The 23,654-nt window shown below is 35.5% G+C and overlaps 1 protein-coding gene across 9 annotated transcripts in view; it reads right to left on the reverse strand.

Moving 5' to 3' along the window:
- Positions 1 to 23,654, reverse strand: part of HMBOX1 (homeobox containing 1) — a 189,804-nt gene that overhangs the window by 57,114 nt on the left and 109,036 nt on the right. For all 9 annotated transcript variants that reach the window (XM_032332292.1, XM_032332289.1, XM_032332291.1 and 6 more), the window contains exon 5: positions 3,990 to 4,100. In XM_032332292.1, coding sequence (XP_032188183.1) covers positions 3,990 to 4,100 — 111 coding nt within the window. The remainder of the gene's footprint in view (positions 1 to 3,989; positions 4,101 to 23,654) is intronic.

Raw genomic sequence — 23,654 nt, forward strand, 5'->3', positions numbered from 1 at the left:
CAGCAAAACTTCACTGAAAACCAAATGCATACAGTCAGGGGAACTTATTCTTTTTTATTTATTTTTAAATAAACTATACACCCAACATGGGGCTTGAACTCACAACCCCAGATGGAGAGTCCCATGTTCCACCAGCTGAGCCAGGCCAGGAATTCCTAGAGGGAAGTTATTCTTAAAAGGAAAGAAAGCAATTCCTCATCAACAGCTGGATGAATGCTGTTAGTCCTTTCCCATTTTCCTGTTGCAATGCCCTAGTTCGACCTTCCATCAGTTTCCTGATGATGGTTTAGCCTAACTCTGGTTCCAAGACAAACTGAAATAAAAAATAAGATCAAAAACAAATAATTTTTAATAAAAATTTAATAATTTTTTAATAAAATAGCTTTAGAAAAACATTATATCACCCAGAGCTAAAAACTGGATTCTGATAGCAGTATTCTGCAGTTGGCAGTGCTATCAGATCAGCTGCAGGGGCCTAAGAGCTACATCTTAGTCCCCTTCTGTTTTCTGATGAATTCATTTTCCTGGTATCCTAGTCCCTGCCTGGGATTGGAGCCCAGCCTTGAAATCTCAGGGGAATGAGAATTTAGCCTCACCAACTTGTTAGACTATATGTCAAGGCACTATATTAAGTGCTAAATCTGAGAGACCAAAAAAAAAAAAAAAAAAAAGAATCCCTTCTCTTATAGAGGCTGATTGCCTGACACAGTTGGCTAGTTTTTGTCCTTCAAATTTTTCACTGTTCTGCCCTATACATTTTTGAACATCTTGACAATCCCACTGGTGCTCCCCACCATGGCAATCAACTGCTGCAAAGTGACCAGGTTTATGAAAGCCATAGGTACAGTACCTTATTTACCTAGCCAACCCTTTGCTATTAGCTGCTCTATTAAGCAGACCAAGTGCCAAGTTTTTGTTACTCACCATCTGATTTGCTTTGCTGTGTGTGAGTCATGGGAGAAGTGATATCTTTGGAAAGACTGCTTAGAGCTAAGTTTAAAGTGTTGCTTCAAGTATGATTTAGCTTAAGATTGTCAAATAATGGTAGCCACTAGCCACATGTGGCCATTGAGGACCTGAAATTTGGTTGATCGGAAATGGTATGTGCTTCAAGTATAAAATACATACTAGATTTAAAAAAATCAGTAGAAAATAAAAGAGGAAGGAAGGAAGAAAGGGAGGGAGGGAGAGAAGAGAGAGGGGGGAGAAAAGGGGGTGCCTGGGGGGCTCAGCCGGTTAAGTGTCCAACTCTTGATCTCATCTCAGGTCTTGATCTTAGGGTTGAGTTCAAGCCCCACATTGGGCTCCACACTAGGTATGGAGCCTACTTTAAAAAAAGAGAAAGAAAGAGGTCTCAACAATTTTTAAAAGTACTGATTAAATGTTGAAGCTTTAATACATATTTGCTAAATAAAATACATTATTAAAATTAATTTTAGCTCTCTCTTAATTTTTTAAGTGTGGCTATTAGATAATTTTTAAATTATGTGTCATTTGCATTATATTTCCACTGAATTGTGCTGCTTTAGAACATTAAGCTAATGGTAGCAACAAAAGAGTCATTATTTTGAGAGATGTGCTTACATATCTAGCTATCATTAGAAGAATACCTAAAAATGGAAGTTATTTGCAGAAAAACTGCTAGCTAATAAATGCTAAAGGAATGCTAAATAAGATCATCATCATTTTGCAATCCCCAATGGAATAACTCATTTAGGTAAGCATCATCAATGGGTGCTAAGACCATGGACAGAAGGTTGCTGTAGAAGAGGATATCCATCCAGGGGCCAAATGATGCCCTACAGATTATTACAAACTGCAAAGACAAGACCTGGTGGTCATTACTTTAACGAATGATCAAACTTAGCATATGATAGTGCTACAACCTGACATGACATGCCTCTTTTGATATATGAAGTAAATGTTACCAACAAAGCATGTTGCCCCAATGTTTTACTGTGAAAATTTTCAAACACATATACAGCAACAATTAAAGAATTTTATGATGAAAATCTGTACTCAAATCATGCAATATTTTACTCACTTACTTTATCACATTATTTATCCATCTCCTTATCCATTTTATTTTGATGCATTTCAAAGTGACCTCATTACATGCCCTCTCTAAATAATCTATGAAGTGTTCTTGCCAAAAATGGTTAACTTGAATCTACTCTAAACCTAACTTCCAGGTTACAGGAAACACAGGGGCTATAGAGGAGAAAGTTAACTGACACTAAGAGGAAACAGAAAAATCCAGAATACCAGACATCTGTAATATTAGATGATTTAAAAAGTTTATGTTATTAAAAAAAAAAAGTTTAAGTGACTAGATTTAAGAGTTTAAAAAGACATATAACAACAAATTCCAATCCGTCCACCTAAATCAGATACTATTTAATAAAAAAAATTCTTGTAACAATTAAAGAAATATGAATATAAACTAGATGTTAGATGATATTATGAAATTAGTATTAGTTTTCTTAGATGTGGCCATGAACTGTGGTTATGCAGGTGATGACCCTTTTTTTCAGGAGATGAATGTTTACATGCATATACATATATACATAGATTTTAAATTTATTCATTTATTTATTTTTTAGAGATAAGGCAAATAAAGCAAAATGTTAACAATTATTGTATCTAAGAAGAGAATAAATATGTTCACTGTGTTGGTCTTTCAACTCTTCTATACATCTGAAACACTTCAAAACAGAAACTGGGGGGCAGGACAGATTAAAAAAAAAACAACTCGTTGTAGAGAGGCTGATATGGTCTCTTCTGTTTTGTTCTGTCTGGGCCTTTCAGATTAGGGATGTGATCTTAAAAAAAAAAATCTTACCCCTCCCCCACATGTTTCTCTAACATTATTTCCACTTCAGAGTCAATGCTATATGCAATAGTCCAACTGCTGATTTAATCTAAAATAAGCAAAGTCTTTAATGCTATAGCGTTACAGAAGACAGTTCTCCAAGCATAAGGCTAAACTGGAGATCAGGCTCATCGCCACCAGTCTGTGCAATGTATAGATTAAGGACAGGCTGCCACACACCTTCAGACTTTATATACCACTTGTTAAAAGTATCCTACAATAGATCTTGCCTATCTGGCAACTTCAGACATAAAGGTTTCATGATTTCATTTCCTTCAAATTTCCTTGAGATTTCATTCTACTTTCCAACTTACTGCTGCTTCCTAAGTTATCAGGGCAGCTAATGTCCAAAGACATGCTCATCACCCAGGTAATTAGAAATAGAAAATCAGGGCACCTGGATGGCTCAGTGGGTTAAGCCTCTGCCTTCGGCTCAGGCCCTGATCTCAGGGTCCTGGGATCAAGCCCCACATCAAGCCCTCTGCTCAGCAGGGAGCCTGCTTCTCCACCTTCTCTGCCTGCCTCTCTGCCTACTTGTGCTCTCTCTCTCTGTCAAATAAATAAATAAATAATCTTAAAAAAAAAAAAAAAAAGAAATAGAAAATCATTAGCAGAGATCACCGGACAGGGTATAGCAGTAACTAAATAAAAGTACTGAATTTATATTACTAACTAAAATAACATTTACAAAAAACAAAACAAAAAAACAAAATCAAAAAACCCCACCCAGATGCGGAATCTTTTGTGTACATACAGTTGAAAAAAAGAAAACAGCCACTGATAATCACGACCTGTCTTTCAAACTATCATTAGAAAGAGCATATAACCTGCAAACAAAGAGATGCTTTGGAGGAAGGGGGAATATGACTAGATAGTATTAGACATGAAACTAAAAAATAGCATAATCAGGGCTTAGGTTTTACAGTTAATGCTCTTTGGGCAAGACTGGGCACATTCAAGGTGGTATGGCCGTAGACAAGGGTACTCTTTGCGAAAAAAGAACAACAATAAAGTATAAAATCACCTTAGTGAAGATCAGTCAGCACACAGATTTAATAAAGTAATTAATTACATCTGTCTTGTTTCAGATACAATAAAATAAGGAAATGATATTTACCAGGGTTTGTCTTCTCAAGTTGGTACCATCGGTAAAATGCTCTTTTCTTCTGTTCACTCAGGTCTGACCCCTGCTGCAACAGCCAGTGAGAGATCCGGCTCTGACTGATACCTGTGGAGAAAGAGAAACAGCTATTGCAGGTACTTAAAGTCCAGGGAAGCTGCGAGTTCTGTTGGTTCTAGGTTACTGGGTCCTTTATTCTCTGTGTTAATCTGTAATGAAGCAACTTGAACAAACTCTCTAATATTAGATTTCTTTGTAAAGGCTGACTGCACTGGCTGGAATATACTCAGAAATGATCCACCGGAGGTCAAAGCATTTTATTAACCAAGATGTGAAAGTGGTCTCTAAAATTAATCCATAAGCCAAGTTCATGTGAGATAAATGAAGAGATTCCTAATTAATAGTTGTAAGTTGGAAGTTGACTACATTTGTACTCTGACCACCATTCCGGCCCAATCCTGGTTGAGAATGTTAGAATATTAGAACTTTTACCAGATACTGAGAAGGAAGAAAAAAAAAATCAAGCCAGCAAGTTTTGCTATTCATTATCAACACTAAGAAGAACGATTTAGGGCCTAAGAAAGGAGAGATTATTGAAAACAGTCTCTTCAATAAGGTTTCTGGCTTATTTGTTAATTCATAAAGGCATTTCCAGACTCATTATTATTACTACATATAACAAAGAATTGGAAGAATTTTAGGTTATGTTGCAATATGACCTCTTAAGAAACCTCAAGAAGTAAAGACATTCTTCTAAGACACAGGCTTATTAAAAAAAATAAAATGAACAGAATATAAAGCAGTGGTTTTCAGTTACCGCTAAGAAGTTCTTGACGGCAATTAATTAGAAATGTGGAAAAACCTCCACATGTGAAAGTAAGGAAGCATGACTAAAACTTACTAGTATAAGAATCACATGCTTCTTCTGGTCATTATAGCTATTTCAAAAATGAATAATTCAACACGAAACTGGCAAAAGCAAAGAATAATAGGAAAGAAGAAACTGTCTTATACGCCCATAAGTCACTTTCCAAAAGATTATTCAGCTATCATAGAGGGTTAACAGTATCTAAATTCTCCCAAGGAATTACTTATAGTAACTGGATGGTACTGAATGCCATGTGTGCGAACACCTGTTTAAAACTATAATGCACAACAGGAAGAATAGTTATCAGGAAGAAACACACCTCCTAACATGAGAAGAAGCGGGAGGTCTGGTAATCACATTTAACTCATTAGAAGCAAGCCCCCAGAGTTTCATACTTTAAAAACCTATGTTATAAGAAAATGGGAGGAAACTGGGGAGAGATTTGTTAAAAGAGAGGTTGGGGTTTGAATCATGTTTCTCTGATTGGAAATGCCTTTCACTTTGAAAGGGTAAAGTCAAACAGTTTTCCAAAACCTAAGTGATTACATTCTCAAGTAATTCACACAGTAGTTTTCCAGTGGACTGAGGATCTATGTGATGCAGGTGCTGGCAGCTAGCACTGTATGCTTGTTCTAAGAGAATACAAATTATTCTGGATAATTTAATTGGCTGTTTAGCAACGCTTTCACCAAAAGTCTAGTTTCAGAGATTATACTACTTTTTTATATTACCTTTAAACAAGAGTGGGAAAAAAAAAAAAAAACCATTTACCACCATAAAATCAAAATTGGTTTTCATGTCATAAAATGAAACTATTTTATATGGATTCTTCATATTGGTACTACACTATTCATAAAGAGGAAATTCAAGAAAAATCTGTTAAGAAAAAAAAAAGGATACACAGATATTCTGAAACTTTCAGTATTGAATCTTCTGCACAGAGATCACAGAGCCCACTAGATATTGGAGCTGTCCAGGTTCTGGCTGTGCTGTAGTGGAGGAAGAGGAAAAAGCCCATCAAAAGGAGATTAAATTATGGACTACTCACATAATAAAATACTGGGCAGACTTTTAAAATGTTCTTAAACAGCCAAAAAATCAAAACTAACACAAAAACAAACCAACCAAACAAAAAGCCATCAATATCAAGTGTTGGCAAGGGCAAAGAGTATATGGAACTCACACTTTTGAGAGAAGGGTAAGATGTCACGGCCACTATGAGAAACAACTGAGCAGTATCTACTAAAGGGAACATATGGATACCGTATGGTCTAGCAATTTCTTTCCTTGATACACAGCACAGAAATCTGTACATACTCAATAGAAATGTGGGGCAAAAGGCATGTACAACTTGTACACATACAGACCTACAGAAGCATTATTCATAATAATCCTAATCTGAAACAAGTCAAACACAAATCAACAGAATACATAAAAATCATGATTTATGCATTCTACTAAAGACTACCATACCACTGATACACGGAACTACATTAATAAATCTCACAAGAATAATATAGTCCTCCCCAAAAGACACATACATAAAAAAGCCACACACGATTATATGATTCAATTTATAAATAGTTAAAAAACAGACACAGCTTATCTATATGAGTGGTTACCTATGGATAGGAGGAAGGTTAATTAACTGGGAGGCAATTGAAGAAATGCAGTGGTCAGCATGATTTCTGATTTTTTTTTTAAAGATTATATTTATTTATTTATTTATTTGAGAGGGAGAGAGCACACATGAGTGCATAAGCAGGGGGAAGAGCAGAGGGAGAGGGAAAAGCAGACTCTCCACTGAGCAGGGAGTCCTGAAGGATGTGGGGCTCCATTCCAGGACCCCAGGATCATGACTTGAGCCAAAGGCAGATGCCCATCCTACTGAGCCACCCAGACACCCTGGCATCATTACTGATCTTGATCTAGATGAGAGTTATACATGTGTCTTCACTTTGTAAAAGTCATTAAACTGGGACACTTTTCTCTGTATATATTTCAATTTTTAAAAAAGGTTTCCTGCCAAAGTTTTCAAAATTCTATGCAGTGTGTAAAAAATAAATTGGTATGTGTCAATATGGAAAGATGGCCATGATATCAATGAAAAAGTATATAGTTTTATGAATATATTTTCACATAATCTACATCCTGTTTTGTATAGTAAGTAACAAAAGCTTATACATAGCCAAAGACACACAATAGGAATTTAGAGTGGCTGATTCTTCGTATATTGCATACCTTTATATTATTTTCTTAATCTTCCTACAAATATGTATTAATTGATTTTTAACCTTTTCCTATAATCACTACATGTTTTATTGGTTGTTTTAAAAACACTGTAATGAAGTTAAATAACAGACATGTGCAAAAAGAAGTTAATTTCTTCTTTTTTCATTAATTCTCCTGAGGTAAGCAATGTTAACTGTTAACATATGTTGTTCCACAATTTTCGCATAATTATTAATTTAATAAAACAAAAGAAAGTAATAAAGAATTCTTCCCCATCCAATCTTTTGTGTGAAAAGGAAATAAAGGAAGTCTTCCCTGTATATTTAATAACAGTTTTCATATAATAAATACAGAAAATGAAGTAATAACCTTTATCCAGAAGAGGCACTATAAAAACTAAATATGTACAATAATACATTTTGCCAAAAAAAAAAAATAATACATTTTGCAGTGATTTTTTTTCTTTTTTTTTTTTTTTTTTAAGATTTTATTTATTTATTTGACAGAGAGAGATCACAAGTAGGCAGAGAAGCAGGCAGAGAGAGAAAGGAGGTAGCAGGCTCTCCATGGAGCTGAGAGCCCAATGCGGGGCTCGATACTGGGGACCCTGGGATCATGACCTGAGCTGAAGGCAGAGGCTTTAACCCAGAGCCACCCAGGCGCCCCTGCAGTGATTTTTCTTAATTAGCAGCTTGCTGATAAGTAAGTTTCCTTTAACACTCATCCTTCTGTGCCTGGTCCAAGCCTTTGGAACTTTAGTTGATCTAGGTGTAAAAAGGGCCTGCTGCTTTTCTTTACTGTCTGCTTTGGTACTTCTCCTTGGGAGACAAATTCCCTTTCCTCCCTCCCACTGCTGAAAAAAAAATGTCATTCCCCACATGTTTTAGCTCCTCAAAACCTCTTCTCCACCTTTCATAGGGCAGAAGAAAAGAAAAATTCACATATAATTTTCATAACTCTCTTACACTGAGATACTAAAACTAACACCCCATTAATTTCTTTCCACTAAGAAACTGATTGGTCACATATAATTCAACGGATGAAAAATGCCAGTCTCATTCACATTCTTTTCTGAGCTTAGCTTCATCATGCTCCTTCCAGTTCCTCAAATGCCATACTCCCTCCCACTAGAGGGCTCTCTACCACAACCCATTCGGGTCAAAAACTTTGATGCAACAAATCCGAATGTTTCCTCTTCCTTCCCCTTCCTGGGAAATGCAAATGACCAATCATATCATCTTCATCCTTGAAAAATGTTATATACAACTATCCAATGCAACTTTTTAGTCCGCTTCATGGACTGTTTGCTAGCTCCTTACATGTTAGTGTCCTCAGGGTTCTATCTCTAAGAATCTTCTCTCCTACACACTCTTCCTTTAGTCATCACAGCTATCAATCATGATTTTAAAATTCTAAATGCCAATGACTTCCAGAGCACCAGACTGTTCTTTCAAACCATCTGCTAGATAGCTTCATGAGATTTTCCCACAGGTCTTTAGTATCGTTAACTTAACTCATATCTTCTTCCTTTAAATCTGCTCTTCTTTCTGTGTCCCCCATCTCAATTCTACCTTCCACTCTACTCTCTCCTCTAATTCTCACATGATTACCATATCTAATCACTTCTTAAAATTCTCTTTATGTTTTCTCCAATCTTCATTCTTGTGGTTCAGAATCTCAGCCTCGTTTGCCTGGACAATTGAAATAACTGATAAAAGAAGAAGCCATCTAAGATCCACGAAGACAAAAACCTCATGATCAGATCCTTCTTTTTTTTTTTTTTTTTTTTAAAGATTTTATTCTTGGGCGCCTGGGTGGCTCAGTGGGTTAAGCCGCTGCCTTCGGCTCAGGTCATGATCCCAGGGTCCTGGGATCGAGTCCCACATCGGGCTCTCTGCTCAGCAGGAAGCCTGCTTCCTCCTCTCTCTCTCTCTGCCTGCCTCTCTGCCTACTTGTAATCTCTGTCTGTCAAATAAAATTAATAAAATCTTTAAAAAAAAAAATAAAGATTTTATTCTTTTTTTTTTTTTTTTTTTCCACAGAGATCAGAAGTAAGCAGAGAGGCAGGCAGAGAGAGAGAGAGGAGGAAGCAGGCTCCCGGCTGAGCAGAGAGCCCGATGTGGGGCTCGATCCCAGCACCCTGAGATCATGACCTGAGCCGAAAGCAGAGGCTTTAACCCACTGAGCCACCCAGGTGCCCTGATCAGATCCTTCTTAATTACAAGGTCATTTCACAGTTGAAAACATGAAATGTGATTCTGCAGTCACTTTCTACTTGAGAACTGCAGTCATCTCAGGGCAACCAGAGTTTTATCTCCAAATTTAAAACAGATTCTTCATAAAAAGTATTCATAAACATGGGGGAAAAATCCATCCTCCATCCCAACTTTTCTATTTCTTATCCTAGAGGTTTATTTGGATGTGAATCCTTCTAGATTCTTTCCTATGCACTTAAGACATAATCATGTACACATATATACATTTAAGTTTTTTTAAGCACACATTTGTAGTTATCCGATATATAAGTAATACTTCTCACATAAATGGAATTTTCTCATGTAGTAATTTAATAAACTTTCATCATTCTAATGTTTTTTTTTTTAAAGATTTTTTTTTTTTTAATTAATTTGACAGAGAGAAATCACAAGTAGACGGAGAGGCAGCCAGAGAGAGAGAGAGAGAGGAAAGCAGGCTCTCTGCTCAGCAGAGAGCCCGATGCGGGACTCGATCCCAGGACTCTGAGATCATGACCTGAGCCGAAGGCAGCGGCTTAACCCACTGAGCCACCCAGGCGCCCCATCATTCTAATGGTTACATGGTATTCCACACCAAAATCCACTTACATATTTACCTATTATTAAACATTTCAGTTGTTGCTAATGGTTTACCATTATAAATGATGATACAATAAATACTCTATGCATATCTTCATGCATATGTACAGATGTTTTAGGATTGATTTCTGAGAATGGAATTTTTGATTCACAGCATATGAGCACTTAAGTTTATGACAAATACCAGAGTTCCCCCTTAAGAAAGTTGTACCAAATTTTATACTCTGACCAATAGTGATGAAATTATCTCCCTATATTCTCATGATTACTAAATACTATAAAACTTATTTTGAAAGCCTTTCTTTTTGTAATACATGCTCATTATTAGAAAAGAATTATAAGCAATTTAGCGAAAAGAAAAATTAAGAAGACAGCTAATAAAAAAAAACACACACATCCAAATTCTTACCATTTAGAAATAACTACACTTGGGGTAAGATCATTCCAAGCATATGCAGACATAGGGTAGGCAGAAATAATTACTAAAAGTAAACATATGCATACTGTATACTATATAGACAAACTATAGACAGAATTTTGAAATATAAAAACATAAAAATCAGTTTGATTTGAATGTAAGAAAAATTTTTAATAGAGTGAAAATAAACTATTACTCAATTTTAGTAAATGCTTCTATAAGGCAAGCAAGGTACCTAAAAAAATGCATTAAAGCAAGGAAATGGGTTATATAAAAACATTAGGTTGGGGACGCCTGGGTGGCTCAGTTGGTTAAGCGACTTCCTTCGGCTCAGGTCATGATCCTGGAGTCCTGGGATCAAGTCCCACATCAGACTCCCTGCTCAGCAGGGAATCTGCTTCTCCCACTGATCTCTCTCCTCTCATGCTTGCTCTCTCTCTTTCTCTCTCTCTCTCTCAAATAAATAAATAAAATCATTTAAAAAACAAACAAACAAACATTAGGTTGGAAGCATTACCTTCTAACTTGTGGGCAGTAAGTAACAGCTCCTGGCTAAAAACGTTGAGGAAATTAGCAGGCAGTGGTGGCCAGACTCTAAGATGACCCCTAATTATTCTCTGTCTTCCTCCTTTTGTGTAAACCCCCAAAACCCTGCTTGAGAGTTGGTCTGTGCAACCAAGAGAATATGGCAAAAATGATAGTCTGTGACTTCTGACACAAGGTCATGAACAACGTTACAGCTTCTGCCTTGCTCTCTCTCTGATAGCTGGTTCTAAGGAAAGCTAGTTGTCATGCTGTGAGACCATTCAACCTGACCTATAGAGGAACTCACGTGGCAAATAATTGAGGCATTCTGCCTACAGCTACCCAAGTGAACCATCTAGACCTCTAGTCTTAGGTAAACCTCCCAATGACTGTAACCTCCTGAGACACCCTAAACCAGAATGTCCTGTCTAAGCTGCTCTTACATTCCTGACCCACAGAAACTGAGATAATAAAGGTTTAGGTTTCAAGTTGTTAAGATCTGATGTTATTTCTTATGCAGCAATAGATAACTAATACATATATATATACTATACTTTCCCCATCTTTCTCCCTGGCCTATATACCTAACTCCCGATATTTGGAAGATAAATGCAGAGTCAACGTTTATATTCTGTTCTGGATTCATAATTTCCATAGTTGTTTACTTACAGGTCTAGATTCAAATGGATTCAAGATTTACTACATAGTTTATTTTTTGTTTTTAGCTGAGGCATATTTTATCTACAATAAAGTACACTACTCTTAAATATATATTTCAATGGCTTTTGACATATGTATATACATATGACCATTGCTCAAATTAGTATATAGATTATTTTCATGCTCCCTAAAAGGTCCTTCTGTTCCTTTCCAGTTACGACCCAAATTCTATATTTTCAGTTTAATTTTTGGTTGGTAAGATTTCTTCATCAAGAAGTTTTTATCATTACAGGTTTATTGGTGTTGTATCCCCCAGTCCTTGTTTTCTTATGTTCGTCTTCCACATTTATTTTTTGAGGATAACTCCACAAGGGAAATAATTTAGGAGGGATTAGTCTTTCCTCCAAAATCTGTTAAACTGGAGTGAGGTCTAGGAGAATGGCAGCCTAGGACCTCTGAGAAACAAGTCCTCTAAAAAAAATAGTAAGAGCAAAAGATGTTCTGCCATAAAAATACTGGCAAAAATTGTCAGAATTCAACTTAACCAAAAGTTTGCAACAATCCAAGGAGTGCTTATTTAAGAAAAAGTACTTAATTTTAATGAGATCACTTGTATGACATTTTAACCAGACCTACATCCATTCCCATTATCACTACTGAAACCAATATTCTTTCAATCACAGTGAAAACAGGAATGGCTTAGTAGCCACTGGATGGAGTAAAACAGGTTTGGAGTTCCCCAAAATACCATTCAAAGAGAACTATCATGAATGGACCTATCTGGAAATTCCCTGGAAACTCCCATTTTTAAGGCTTGCACTCATTTGACCTGATTCAGAGCTCACTGGGTGTAAACAGACTTTTCTCTAGGAGGGAAGTACAAAGGGAGGTGGTTTATTGAAAACAATCAGTGACAATCATTTAACATTGCACTAATATTAAATGAGGTAATGATGACAGCTGAGGCAAACAAGGAGCTGACCAAAATATTTAAAAAGCTGAGGAATGAGATGTCTATGAGTATCTTTGAAAACCTTTGACGGGGCATCTGGGTGGCTCAGTTGTTAAGCGTCTGCCTTCAGCTCAGGTCATTATCCCAGCGTCCAGGGATCAAGCCCCATATTGTGCTCCCTGTTCAGGGGGGAGCCTGCTTCTCCCTCTCCAGCTCCCCCGTGCTTGTGCTCCCTCTCTCTATCTCTGTCATAAATAAATAATATCTTGAAAAAAAAAAAAAAGAAGAAAGAAAGAAAAGCTCTGGCATATTTTTGGGCAATATAAAAGATTAGGCACATGCGTAGTACTGTGTCTATGTACATAATCACAGTAATATGTACACACAGGAAAGAGCTATGAAAGCACTAAGATTTCACCTATGGCTACTGGGAGGCACAGTATAAAGAGAATGTGAAGGCAAAGGCAGAATTATGAAGTGCCTATCTGAGCATTAAAGGCATGCAGAGCGCCTCAGCAAAGCTGGGAAACTTATGGGCTTCAGGCATTTAAGAAAATCTCTGAACAACAATTAGCTGACAACTAAGCTAACAAGAAATTACCTCACACCACAAAGAATACTGACTATAGGATTAGTTCAGGAAAGTCACTAAACAAAGAAAGAGCAACAGTATCAAACAGAGACCACAACAAAGCCAAGGGTGGGGAGGAATCTGATTTCCAGATTTCCACATTATGTTACTTAAAAAGTGCTCAGTTTGAAAAACAAAACAAAATTTATAAGCCATGTGAAGAAATAAGAAAGAATAACACATAGTAAAAGAAGCCATCAATAAGTGTCTTTGAAGAAATCCAGATGTTGGACTTAATAGACAAAAATTTAAATCAGCTATTTTAAAGATATTCAAAGAATTAAAGAATAAAAAAAAAAAAAAAAAAAACATGTCTGGCAGCGCCTGGGTGGCTCAGTGGGTTAAAGCCTCTGCCTTCAACTCAGGTCATGAACCCAGCGTCCTGGGATAGAGCCCCACATCAGGCTCTCTGCTCAGCAGGGAGCCTGCTTCCCTTCCTCTCTCTCTGACTGCCTCTCTGCCTACTTGTGATTTCTGTCAAATAAATAAATAAAATCTTTTAAAAAAAATGTCTGGAGAACTATAGGAAACTGTGAGAAAAATCCCTCATAAAATAGAATATCAATAAAAAGAGAGGAATTATAAGAAAGAATCAAATAGAAATTCTGGAGTTGAAAAGTATAAAACTTGAAATTAAAAATTCACTAAAGAGGTTCAACACCAGATGTGAACTGACAGAAGAAATATCAGGAAACTTAAAGACAGGTTGACTAAGATGATCTATTACAAGAAACAGAAAAGTGAAGAAAGAATATTTGAAAAAATAATGGCCAAATAGTTCCCGAATCTGATAAGAAAACATTAATCTACAAGTCCAAGAAGCTTAGTAGTATTTAAGTAGGGTAAACTAAGAGAGACCTATACCTAAAAACATAAATTGTTGAAAACCAAAGACTAAGATAAAATTTGAAAGCAGCAAGAAAAAATTGATTCATAATATATAAGGAATACTCAATAAGATTAATAGCTGATTTCTTATTAGAAATTGTCAGAAGTCAGAAAGCAGTAAGATAATATATTCAAAGTGCTGGGGGAAGGAAAAAGAATCTCGAACAAAAACTCTATATCTAGCAAAACTATCCTTCCAAAATGAAAGAACCCTTAAGATATTGCCAGGTGAACAAACTGGACAGAATCTGATGTCAGCAGACCTGTCCTATAAGAAAAACTTCTGCTAAGAGAATTCCTTCATCTGAAATGAAAGAACACTAAATAGTAATTCAAATATACATGAAGGATAAAGAGTGCCAGTAAAAGCAATGACATAATTAAACATTAAAAAAACCAGTATAAATGCATTTTTTGTTTATAACTCCTTTTATCCTTTATAAAAGTGGACAATGCAGTAATTATAAATCTAAGTTGATGGGTACACAATATAATTTGTATGACAATATATGACACAAAGCAGGGGGAGAGAGAATAAAGCCATAAAGGAGTTAAGTTTTTCTATATTACTGAAATTAAGTTGCTATAATCTATTATAGATTGTTAACAATTAAATCATTCTTGTTATATAATTATAAGTTAATGGTAATTCCCAGGGCAACCACTAAGATAGTAACTAAAAAACATATAATAAAGGAAATGGCAAAAGACTTAAATTGGAACACTAGAAAATATTTAATACCAAAGAAGGAAGTAATCAAGCAATAAGGGGAACAAAACAGACACGTCATAAAACACAAATGACAAAATGGAAGACATAATCCTATCTCATCATAATTATACTAAATTTAAATGGATTAAACATTCCAATAAGAACTGTACATTGTCTGTAAGAACTGTACATTCTAAATTCAAAGACATGAATAGGTTGAAAGTAGAGGTATGGCCAAGGATATACCATGTAAACATAGCCAAATGAAAGCCTGAGTAGCTATACTAACATTAGACAAAATAGACTTTAAAACAAACTTTTGTAATGAGAGACAAAAGAAAGCTATTTTTACAACAATAAAAAGGTTCATTCATGAGAAAGATAAACTAAATACATAAATATAAACAACAGAGCCACAAAATATATGAAGCAAAACTGATGGAATTGAAAAGAGAAATAGATAATTCAATAATAACAGCTGGAGACTTCAATATTCCACTTTCAATAACAGGTAAAACAACCAGACAGAAGATCAATAAGGAAACAGAAGATCTGAACATCATAAACCAACTAGACCTAAAAAACAGACATTCCACTCAACAATAGTAGAATACACATTCTTCTCAAGTGTGCATGGAACATTTTCCAGGACAGATGTATGTGTGGCCACAAAACAAGTCTCAATAATTTTTAAATCATACAGTGGGCTCTCCAAACATAATAGAATGAATTATAAATCAAAAGAAAAAAACCTAAAAACTCACAAATATGTGGAAATTAACAGTCCTAACCAATCAGTCAGAGACGAAATCATAAGGGATATCAGAAAACACTTTGAGATGATTAAAACACACACACACACACCCTACCAAAACATATGAGATGAAGTTAAAGAAGTGCTCAGAGAGAAATTTATTGTTGGGGTGCAGGGGTGGCTCAGTGGGTTAAAGCCTCTGCCTTCGGCTCAGGTCATGATCCCAGGGTCCTGGGATCAAGCCCTGCATAGGGCTCACTGATCAGTGGGGAGCCTGCTTCCTCCTCTCTCTCTCTCTCTCTCTGCCTGCCTCTCCATCTACTTGTGATCTCTGTCTGCTAAATAAATAAATAAAATCTTTTAAAAAAATTTATTGTTGTAAATGTCCCTACTGAAAAAAGAAAAAATACCTTAAATCAATACTCTGGACTTGTACCTTTAAAAAAACTGGAAAAAGAGTAACTAAATTCAAGGCAAGCAGAAGAAAGGAATCGAAATTATATAGAGGAGATATAAAAGAAGCACAAAATAAAAACATAATAGAGAAAAAAACCAAAATAATAAATTGTTTGAAATAGGTCAACAAAATTGAGAAACTTTTAGGAATATTGACAAGCAAAATGAGAGAAGACTCAAAACTAAAATCAGGAATGAAAGAGAGGACATTCCTACTGACCTTTAAGAAATAAAAAGGGAATTCTATGAACAACTATATGCCAACAAATAATACATAATCAAGATGAAATGGAGAAATTCCTAAAAAACCTGTGGAACCCAATTCAAGAAGAAACAGAAAATGTGAATAAACTTCCAGCAAGAAAAGATACTGAATTGGTCAAAACTTCCCCCACAAAGTCAGATGGCTACAATGGTAAATTCTATCAAGTATTTAAAAAAGAATTCACACACACACACACACACACACACACACACACACTGACCCCTCACAACTTAAGCAGAGAAGGAGAAAACACTTCTCAATTCATTCCATAAGGACAAAACCAAACTAAGATACTGCAAGAAAACTACAGATCAATACCCCTTATAAGTACAGATGTAAATATCCAATAAAATACTAGCAAACTGATTCCAACAACATATAAAAAGGACTTTATACCAAGACCAAGTGGAATTTATCTCAGGAAACCTAGGTTTATTGAATACATGAAAATCTAATCAATGTAATATACCATATTAGTAAATCGCAAAATCCATGGGATTATTTTAAGACACAGAAAAAGAATTTCACAAAATCCAACATCCTGTTGTGATACAGAACACTGAACAAACTAGTAATAGTAGCAAACTTTCGTACCCTGATAGGGGACATCTATGAAAAATTGATATCTTACACTTAATGGTTAAAGACTAAGTAGCTTTGCCACTAAGATCAGGAACAACATGGAGATGTTGCTCTCACTATTTAAAAAGCATTCAGATTACATTGGGGAGGGTATGTGCTATGGTGAGTGCTGTGAAGTATGTAAGCCTGACGATTCACAGACCTGTACCCATGGGGCTAATAATACATGTTAGTTTAAAAAACAAAAAAACTATTTTAAAAAAGCATTCAGATTAGAGAGGAAGAAGTAAAACAACCTGTTTGCAGATGACATGATCTTGTCTATTAAAAAATTTGAAGGAATCCATGTGAGCATGGACGCTCACACACACACAAACACAGACATTAGAACTAATAAACGTGTTCACTGAGGTTGCAGAATACAAAATCAACATTTAAAATTAAATTTCATTTTTATCCACTAGCAATGAATAAAAAAAAAAATTCAAAAAAGTAATTCCATTTACAATAGCATCATAAAGAATAAAATATTTAGGAAATGCAAAGCCTGTAAAACAAATACTACAAAAAACTGTTGAAAAAAATTTAAGAATACCTAAATAAATGGAAAGACATCTCATATTCATGGACGGGATGACTTAATATCATTAAAATGACAACACTCCCCAAATTGATCTACAGATTTGATGTAATTCTTATTAAAATTCCAGCTGGCTTTTTTGCAGAAATTAATAAACTGATTTAAAAATCCCAATGGAAATGAAAGGGACCCAGAAGAACCAAAACATTCTTAACAACAACAAAAAAGAACAAAGTTGAAGGATTCACAGTTCTGAATTTCGAAACTTACTGTTAAATTATAAAATCAAGACTATGTGGTACTGGCATTAAGATAGATATACAGATCAATGGAATAGAACTGAGAGTCTAGAAATAAACCCATACATTCATTAATGCCAACTGATTTTTGACAATGTTGACAAGAAAATTTAGTAGGGAAAGAACAGTCTTTTCAACAAACAGTGCTAGAACAACTAGATATCCAAGTGCCAAAAAAAAAAAAAAAAATATTGGACTCCCCCCTTACATCATATACAAAAATTAACTCAAAATGGATCAGAGATCTAAATATGAGAAATTATAAGCCTCTCAGAAGAAAACATGGACATAAATATGTGTGACTTTGAGTGGGGCAATGATTCATTAGTTATGACACCAAAAGCAAAGAAAACACAAAATGGATTTTAACAAAATTAAAACCTTGTGTGCTTCAAAGGGCACCAATAAGAATATGAAAATCAATGCAAACCCTACATCTGACAAGGCACTTTTATCTAGAATACATAAAGAACTCTTACACAATTCAATATTAAAAAATAAAAACTCAATTTAAAAATGGACAAAGGACTAGACGTTACTCCAAAAAAATATACAAATGTCCAAAAAGAACATGAAAAGATGGTCAATATCATTGGTCATTAAGAAAATACAAATTAAAACTGAGATACCACTTCACAACCACTAGGATGGCTGTAATTAAACGGATGAATAACAACAAGCACTGGTAATAATATGAAGCAATTGGATCAATCCCTCCTACATTTGTGGGTTTGTAAAATGGAAAAAAGTTTGGCTGTTCTTCAAAATGTTAAACACAGAATTACCATGTAATCCACAATTCCAGACTAGGTATATTCCAAGAGAATCTGTCCACACAAAAAACCTGTACATGCATGTTCACAGCAGCATCATACATAATAGCCAAAAAGGTGGAAATAATCCAAATGTTCACCAGTCTGTTCACACAGTATTATCTAGACAGTGGAAAATCATTCATTTATTAAAAGAAATGAAGTACTAATACATGTCACAATCTTGAAACCTTTTCACAATCTTGAAAACATTATGCTAAGTAAAAGGAAGGCAGACATGAAAGTTCACAGAATGTATGAGCCTATTTATGAAATGACCAGAAATCTGTCTCTAGGTAACTCCACAGAGACCGTAAGTAAGTAAGTCAGTGCTTGCTAGGACCTGGGGAAATGAAGAACTAGAGAATGACTGCTTATAGGTATGGAGTTTCTATACTGAATTTTATCTAAACAGGAATATTCCCATTATTCTTATTGCCTCATCCCTTTACAACTGTTGTTGTTGTTGTTCTTCTTCTTCTAAGACTTACTTGTTTGAGAGAGAGAGTGAGTGCAAGTTGGGGCAGGGGAAGGGCAGAAGAGCACAGGGAAAGGGAGAGAATTTCAAGCGGACTCCCAGCTGAGTCTGACCTGGGCCTCGAGCTCACAACCCCAAGTTCATGACCTCAGCCAAAACCAAAAGTTGGACACTCAACTGACTGAGCCACCCAAGCACCACTAGAACTATTATTCTTAAACCAAAAACAATGGATCAATCATTCATATCTTAAGTACTTTGAGACAAACTTATTACCTTCTCCAGAATGGAGGAGGGACATCTCAGTGACCATCATTTTCTCGTTTGACTCAGAATTCTTACTTGATTTTTTCTGTGTTTTAAGGTTCTAGTTACTGCTTCATCAAAGACAGTTTTTCTTTTATTTTTATTGTTTCTGCTTGGTTAGACAGAAGTGAAGAAAAATTTTATTCTGCTGTTTTAAACCAGCAGTATCCCTCAATCTACTAAGGTCTGCTGATCTAACAGGCAAACAAAACAAAACAAAAACGCTGTTAACTTGCAGTTGATTATTCTTATTTTATTTTCCAAGAGGCTGCAAATTTTTTTGTATGTTTAAGGGTCATTCATTTATATTAAATCTGTAAATTATATACTGATAGCCTTTGTAAATTGTTCTATTGATTATTTGTTGTTTTCATAATAACATGTAATCATTCTTTTGATTAGTATCATTGATACTAATCCTTTGCTCTCTATATTGCAAATATCTTTCTGTGTGAATCTTGTTACAGTCTTTTATTGGACATTTTTAAAAAATTTTACACATTTAAGTCCACCTAACTTTATCTTCTGGATTTTATGTATTACATAAGAAAAGCTTTCCTAAAGACATTTATCATATGATCTCTCTGATATGAGAATTTGGAAGGCAGGGTGAGGGGTTTGGGGGGGTAGGGAAGGAAAAAATGAAACAAGATGGGATTGGGAGGGAGACAAACCCTAAGAGACTCTTAATCTCACAAAACAAACTGAGGGTTGCTGGGGGTTGGGCAGGGGCAGGGATAGGGTGGCTGGGTTATAGACATTGCGGAGAGTATGTGCTATGGTGAGTGCTATGAAATGTGTAAGCCTGATGATTCACAGACCTGTACCCCTGGGGCAAATAATATATTATATGTTAATTTTTTAAAAAGGTTTCCTACCTTAAAATAACAAAAGTATTCAGTATTTTCTTCTAACAGTAATGTAACAGTACCCTTTATCCGGCATTATAAAGTATATCTTGGGACACCTAGGTGGCTCAGTTGGTTAAACATCTGCCTTTGGCTCCAGTCATGATCCTAGGTTCCTGCGATGGAGTCCCACTTTGGCTCCCTGCTTATCCAGGCGTCTGCTTCTCCCCCTCTCTCTCTCAAATAAATAAAATCTTAAAAAAATAAAAATAAAAAGCAAATATATCTAGGAGTGCCTGGATGGTTCAGTTCGTCGCACAGCAATGGTTGATTTCAGCCCAGGTCATAATCTCAGGGTCATAAGATCAAGCCCCATGTCCAGCCCCGCTCAGAGGGATTGGATTCTGCTTGAGATTCTCTCTCTTCCTCTCCCTCTGCTCCCCTTCCCCCATTCCCCAGTCACACTTTCTCTGAAACAAACAAACAAATAAATAAATCTTTTTTTCCTTAAGTATCTATATCTGCCTCTTTATTCCATATGAAAACTCATGTTTGGTTCTGGTGTGATGTTGACACTTATTTTAAACAACCAATAGAAAAACACCATTTGAAACACTTTGTTTATTTAAGCTAAATTTTCTTTTTCCTTTAAGGGATTTTTATTTTATTTATTTGACAGAGATCACAAGTAGGCAGAGAGGCAGGCAGAGAGAGAGCGGTGTCAAAAGACTCCCCTCTGAACAGAGAGCCAGATGCAGGGCTCGATCCCAGGACCCTGGGATCACGACCTGAGCCAAAGGCAGGGGTTTTAACCCACTGAGCCACCCAGGCACCCCTAAGCTAAATTTTCTTATGTACAAGGATCTATTAATGAATTCTGTTCTGTACAGTCTGGCAGTACAATCTTGTTTACTTACTTTGTTAACCATATGGCACACTTTAATATCTAGTAGGGCAAATTTGTTTAAACTCATTCCTCTGTTCTTCTTAAAGAATGTTTTACTTATGCTTCTGCATTTTTCTTAAAGCTGAATTTTATTTTATTTTTATTTTTTAAAATATTTGATTTATTTACTTGAAAGAAAGAGAATGAGCACATACACAAGGGTGAGCAGAGGGAGAGAACGCCCAGGAGACTCCCTGCTGACATGGGACTCCATTCAATGCGGGGCTCAAACTCATGACCCTGGGATCATGACCTGAACTGAAACCAAGAGTCAGATACTTACCCAACTGAGCCATCCAGTGCTCCTCTTAGAACTGAATTTTAGAGTTATATTAAAAACTGTTGTGATTCTAACTGGTGTCAAAGAGCACACAGAACAAACTGGTAATACTTGAGTAGAATCTAGCCAGTGCATATTACTGATGAGCTTCTGACATGGTATATGTTTCAAAAAATTATGTTTACAGATTTCATGGAGCACTGGGTGTTATATGTAAACAATGAATCATGGAACACTACATCAAAAACTAATGATGTACTGTATGGTGACTAACATAATAAAAAAAAGAAATTGAAAAAAATAAATAATAATCATAAAAACTTTTAAAAATCGGTGCTTATGGGATGCCTGGGTGGCTCAGTGTGTTAAGCCGCTGCCTTCGGCTCAGGTCATGATCTCAGGGTCCTGGGATCGAGCCCCGCATCAGGCTCTCTGCTCAGCAGGGAGCCTGCTTCCCTCTCTCTCTGTCTGCCTCTCTGCCTGCTTGTGATCTCTCTCTGTCGAATAAATAAATAAATCTTTAAAAAAAAAAAAATCGGTGCTTAAAAATAAAATCACTCACCTCTCTCCCACCACCTTACAACACGTTCTCTTCCCCATTCTACTCAAGATACATAGACCTGCCTTATTTTTTTTATAAATAAATAGTGCTCCATAATATGATCTATCATAACTTAACTCACTTGTCCTCTACTGATGGACACTCAGGTTACTTAGAATCTTTTGCTAAAATATAATATGCTGCAATAAATATTCCTGCACGTGTATCACTGTAGACATAAGCAACTATTACACTGGATAAATTCCTAGGAGATAAATTACATGGTCAAAGGGAGTGTGTATATATATTTAAAAAAAAGTAAGTTACACATACAAAAGTACATGTGTATTTAAGAGAATATGATTATAACAATCATCAAGCTAAATCTTATCTAAACCTTTATCTAAATTTTATTTACTTTATTAAACAAATATTTAGTTAGTGCCTGCGTGGGGAATAAAGGCAAAAGAAACCCGTTTAAAGTAGTTACTAAATTGCTAAATGTTAATAGTTGATTAAAAATTATAGTATTTAGAAGATGGGATACTATGCATTTTTTTTGGACAATGATAACAATATATACACATACCAAAAACCCCATTTACATCTTAAGTATATAAAATTTTGTCAAAAAATTTTAAATTAAAACAAAACAGAAAAAGACAACCTTTAAAAATTAGCGACAGGGGCACCTGGTTGGCTCAGTTGTTAAGTGTCTGCCTTCGGCTCAGGTCATGATCCCAGGGTTCTGGGATCGAGCCCCACATCAGGCTCCCTGCTCGACAGGAGGCCTGCTTTCTCTCTCCCACTCCCCCTGGATGTGTTCCTGCTCTCTCTCTCTCTCTGTCAAATAAATACGTAAAATCTTAAAACAAAAACAAAAACAAAACAAAAAAGCTGGCAACAGATTTAAACAGGCAATTCACAGAAAGTATAAATGGTCAATAAATATTAAGTGATGTTTAACCTAAATTACAATCAGAAAAATACATTTATAACTGCAGTGATGAAATCTGCTAAGACAGTAAATCTCACAAGTCTTTACCATAAGAAAAAAAATTATTTTGTAACTATGTGGGATGACAGATGTTAACTAGACTTATTGTGGTGATCATTTCACAATATATACAAATTTTGAATCATTATGTCGTACACACGAAACTAATGTTATTTATTATTAAACTTCAATAAAAAGTAAAATAAAAAAAACTGCAGTGAAATACCATTTCACTTTTACCATGTTAGAAAACTTGACAACATCTAACAATGTACCAATTGTTGGCAAAGATACACAGCAATGGTTAAAGTATAGACAGTTAAAACTGATTTGCAGATCAAACCAAGCAGGATGTTCATCAACACTTATACCACATTTCATCAAATCTATGACAACAATGACTATAAAAATGATCATTATTTTATGTACCAATAAAAGAACAAAATCACCAAAAAACAAACAAAAACAAAAACAAAAACAAAAACAAACCCAAACCCAGTAATAATATTCTTTACATACTGATATGGGGTAACTTCCAAGTTACAAAAGCTCAGTGTAGAATAATGTAAATAGCATACAACCCCTCTAGCAAAAAAGGAGAAAGGACTATGGATATACTTGCTTACTTTTTTTTTTTTAAGGACTTATTTATTTGAGAGAGAGAGAGAACAAATGGGAGGAGAATAGGGAGAGGGTGAGAATCCCAAGGAGACTGCATGCTGATTGAGAAGCCAGATGTGGGGTTTGATTCTGGGCTCAAGCCCATGTCCCTGAGATCACAATCTGCACAAAAACCAA

Source organism: Mustela erminea, chromosome 2 (assembly GCF_009829155.1).
Source record: "Mustela erminea isolate mMusErm1 chromosome 2, mMusErm1.Pri, whole genome shotgun sequence".
NCBI classification, from domain to species: domain Eukaryota; kingdom Metazoa; phylum Chordata; class Mammalia; order Carnivora; family Mustelidae; genus Mustela; species Mustela erminea.